Source organism: Podarcis melisellensis, assembly GCF_964234715.1.
Source record: "Podarcis melisellensis genome assembly, chromosome: 7".
NCBI lineage: Eukaryota > Metazoa > Chordata > Lepidosauria > Squamata > Lacertidae > Podarcis > Podarcis melisellensis.
The window spans coordinates 80,286,589-80,291,044 of NC_138539.1; the positions used below are offsets into that span (position 1 = coordinate 80,286,589).

A 4,456-nucleotide genomic window follows, 5' to 3' on the forward strand; every position below is an offset into this window, starting at 1 on the left:
TTATCAACTGTGTGGGTTCCATGTTTGTTGTCTGCTGGGTCTCCCACAACATCGGCTGCGAGTCCAGGGCCGGATTTAGGTTTGATGAGGCCCTAAGCTACTGAAGGTAATGGGGCCCTTTATATGTCCAGCTGTCCTTTGTCAACAACAAATTGCCGCTGTTTTTTGTGTTGAATATATGCTATATGGTAACTTATGGACCTAATAGGTATTTAAAGCCATTTGAACATAACAAAATACGTATTTTATCAAGGTAATTGTTTAACTGAAATACAATTAAGAAGAAGTATATTAATACTGAAATACAGGTGAGGCCCATTACTTACATCATAGGAGCCTACACAACACAAAACTAAACACTGTTGCTGTATGTAGGTTTTATTTTATTTGTTTTTTTAATCATATTTTGGACATGTACGTCCAGTTTTTTTCTCTCTTTTAATTTTTTTGGGGCCCCTAAGAGAGTGGGGCCCTAAGCTATAGCTTGTTTAGCGTATACGTAAATCCGGCACAAGAGGGACGCGGGTGGCGCTGTAGGTTAAACCACAGAGCCTAGGGCCTGCAGATCAGAAGGTCGGTGGTTCGAATCCCTGCGACGAGGTGAGCTCCCGTTGTTCGGTCCCTGCTCCTGCCAACCTAGCAGTTCGAAAGCACGTCAAAGACACTGAGAGCCAGTGTGGTGTAGTGGTTAAGAGTGGTAGTCTCGTAATCTGGAGAACTGGGTTTGCGTCTCCGCTCCTCCACATGCAGCTGCTGGGTGACCTTGGGCCAGTCACACTTCTTTGAAGTCTCTCAGCCCCACTCACCTCACAGAGTGTTTGTTGTGGGGGAGGAAGGGAAAGGAGAATGCTAGCTGCTTTGAAACTCCTGAAGGGGAGTGAAAGGTGGGATATCAAATCCAAACTCTTCTTCTTCTTCAAACTCTTCTTCTTCCGGCGGGAAGGTAAACAGCGTTTTTGTGTGCTGCTCTGGTTCGCCAGAAGCGGCTTAGTCATGCTGGCCACATGACCTGGAAGCTGTATGCCGGCTCCCTCAGCCAATAAAGTAGAGCAGTAGCTATTTATCTACTTGCACTTTGACGTGCTTTCAAACTGATAGGTTGGCAGGAGCAGGGACTGAGCAACAGGTGCTCACCCCATCGCAGGGATTGGAACCGACGACCTTCTGATCAGCAAGTCCTAGGCTCTGTGATTTAACCCACAGCACCAAGGGGTCCCTTTAAGGTAAAGGGACCCCTGACCATTAGGTCCAGTCGTGACCAACTCTGGGGTTGCGGCACTCATCTCGCTTTATGGGCCAAGGGAGCCAGCATACAGCTTCCAGGTCATTTGGCCAGCATGACTAAGCCACTTCTGGCGAACCAGAGCAGCGCATGGAAATACCGTTTACCTTCCCGCTGGAGCGGTATCTATTTATCTACTTGCACTTTGACGTGCTTTCGAACTGCTAAGTTGGCAGGAGCAGGGACCTAGCAATGGGAGCTCACCCTGTCGTGGGGATTCGAACCACCGACCTTCTGATCGGCAAGTCCTAGGCTCTGTGGTTTAACCCACAGTGCCACCCGCGTCCCAAGGGGTCCCTTTACCTTTACAGTGGTACCTTGGGTTAAGTACTTAATTTGTTCCGGAGCTCCGTATTTAACCTGAAACTGTTCTTAACCTGAAGCACCACTTCAGCTAATGGGGCCTCCTGCTGCTGCTGCGCAGCTGGAGCATGATTTCTGAAGCAAAGTTCTTAACCTGAAGCACTATTTCTGGGTTAGTGGAGTCTGTAACCTGAAGCGTATGTAACCTGAGGTACCTCTGTACCTAAATCTGGCACTGTGCGGGTCTTCAAGCTGTTGCTTCAAGCCTGTTGATTTTAAAAACCTGGTCCCTTTACTTGCTGGCATTATGCATTTCTGGTGCCAGGGGCTTGGAGAGCTTCCTGTGGTCTCCCTCGTCCCCAGGCAAAGAGGGTCCCCAGCTGGGACCACAGCCCAGCCCGTTCTCGGCCTGCCGGCCTCCCTCCCTCCCTCCCTCCTTACCTGCTGAAAGGTGAGCAGCGGAGGAGGAGCCCTGGCCCCGGCCGCCCGCCCCACGAGGCACCGCTCCACCAAGGCGCGGTAGTCTTTGGGGTCCCCGTCTTGCAGCAGAGGCTGAGGCGAGGCTCCCGGGGGAGCGGCCGCCTGCAGGCGCCGGACAATGGCTTCCAGCGGCAGCAGCTCCGCGTAGCAGCTCCGCAGCAGCGCCCGCACCGCCCGGCAGCGCCGAGGACGCGCCATGAGGGAGCGCGAGGAAGAAGGCGGCGCGTGCGCGCGAAGCGAGGGGCGGCTCCGCGTGGTCGCCTTGCCGCGCCCCGCCCCGCCGCTCAAACGCGGGTCGCCAGCTGTTGCTGGACTACAACTCCCATCATCCTTAGGGAAGTTCGAGAAACACCTGCTTTGAGAGCGTCGAGAATGCAGCAGGCAAGCCGCGGGAAAGCGCTTTGCGCTTTGGCGACGTTGTTTTGCAGCACCGCCCTCCCCCTTTAAGATCTGCACTGAGCGGCCTTGTTGCATCTCGAGCCTAGTGCTGGCTTTGTCTTATTCATTTCTCGATCCTAGTCAGGGCCGGATTTAGGTTTGATGAGGCCCTAAGCTATTGGAGGTAATGGGGCCCTTTATATGTCCAGCTGTCCTTTGTCAACAACCAATTGTCGCTGGTTTTTTTGTGTTGAATATATGCTATATGGTAACTGATGGACCTAATAGGTATCTAAAGCCATGTGCACATAACAAATAGGAGCCTACAAAACACTCTTGCTGTATGTAGGTTTTATTTTATTTGGAATTGTACACCTAGGGGGTTTTTCCCCCTTTGAATTTTTCTAGGGCCCCCAAGAGAGTGGGACCCTAAGCTATAGCTTGCTTAGCTTATGCATAAATCCGTCTCTGACCTAGTACCAGTGGCGTAGCGTGGGGGGTGCAGGGGGGGGCCGGCCGCACCATCTGGGGGTTAGGGGGCGCAAATCCACGGGTTAGGGGGCACAAATTACTTGCCTTGCCCCGGGTGCTGACAACCCATGCTACGCCACTGCCTAGTACAATATTGGATTTGTTTTATTCATTTCTTAGCTTGGCTTTTCCATTTGCCCAGGAAGGTGGGGGATTCTGCTGCGCAGCTGCTCTTTTTAAACAACAAATTAGTGCTGTGTTTTCTATTTGTATTTTTAAAAAGCTAAAGGGAAGAAATCATAGGGTTGGGGAGCAGACCACAAGGGTCATTTAGCCCAGCTGGTGGCAGAGGACCTTGCAGGCTCTCTCAGAAGTCAACTTCCAATCTTCTAAAGGCAGAATACACCATGACATTACCATACATCACCTCAGCCTATGCGAAAGGAACAAACTCCCTGGCTCCATCCTGTACTAACTTGCATCATCCATACACTTGCAAGTCATAATTACACGGACGTCGGGGAATTCGCAGCCTCTTCACAGCAATGACATCGGACAAACAGCAGCAAGCAGATTCTTTGGGGTGGCTTTCCCTTTGGTTCGGGGATCAGTGGTTCCACTTACCTCCCCCCTCCCCCCTCCACTGCCTGCTTCCCTCATGTCCAGAAGGCAGAACCTCAATAACAGTTCAGCCTCAACTTGCTCCTACCTCCCAAGCATGGGAAACGGAATGGCATGGAGAAGCAAGATTCTTGATGGCTATGTATGCAGAGGCTGTGTGAGCCTGCAATCCCAATTCACCTAATGAGACAATCCTTCTGTATAGCATCCTGATCTCATTCCAAGGTGGTTATGAACGACAGCAGCATGTGCTTGCAATGTTTCACCATTATTCAGTAATTCTTTTAAAAAATCTTAATTGTAGGTGGGGTGGTGGAGAAATAGCAACTTGCCTAAGGCCACTTCCATACGATACATTTGAAGAACTGTTATACAGTGGTACCTCGGGATGCGAACGAGATCCGTTCTGGAGCCCCGTTCGAATCCTGAATGGAACGTAAGATGCGACTGCGCATGTCGCATTTTGTCACTTCCGCGCATGAGCGTGTCGTCATTTTGAGCGTCTGCACATGTGCGAGTGGCGAAATCCAATGCGTTCCGTTACTTCCGGGTTGCCGCGGAGCACAACCCGAAAGCGCTCAACCTGAAGCACATTCAACCCGAGGTATGACACCCGCATCCACTTCTGGATGCGAACGGGGCTCCAGAACGGATCCCATTTGCATCCAGAGGTACCACTGTACCAGTTTAAACAGTCATGGCTCCTCCTTCCCACAAAGAATGCTGGGAACTTTATTTTGTTAAGGGTGCTGAGAGTTGTTAGCAAACCTTTATTTCCCTCACAGAACTACAATTCCCCAAGTTTCCCCAGGAAGAGGGATTGTTCACAAGTATGAACATATGCATTTTTTAAATGAAACAGAATGTGAAGAGTACTCTTCAACAACGTAAAGAGAATGTCAAGTAGAGACAACAAAAGCA

At 50.7% G+C, this 4,456-nt stretch overlaps 1 protein-coding gene across 10 annotated transcripts in view; it reads right to left on the minus strand.

The window, feature by feature from the left end:
- The window catches only part of TERT (telomerase reverse transcriptase), a gene marked incomplete at its 5' end in the record, with an annotated part of 59,672 nt that extends 57,409 nt beyond the window's left edge, over nucleotides 1-2,263 (minus strand). For all 10 annotated transcript variants that reach the window (XR_014170731.1, XR_014170732.1, XR_014170733.1 and 7 more), the window contains one exon: nucleotides 2,027-2,263. Coding sequence is in view for 5 of the 10 variants with exons in the window: in XM_081920016.1 (XP_081776142.1) it covers nucleotides 2,027-2,263 (237 nt within the window). The remainder of the gene's footprint in view (nucleotides 1-2,026) is intronic.
- Between the last annotated feature and the right edge of the window lie 2,193 nt (nucleotides 2,264-4,456).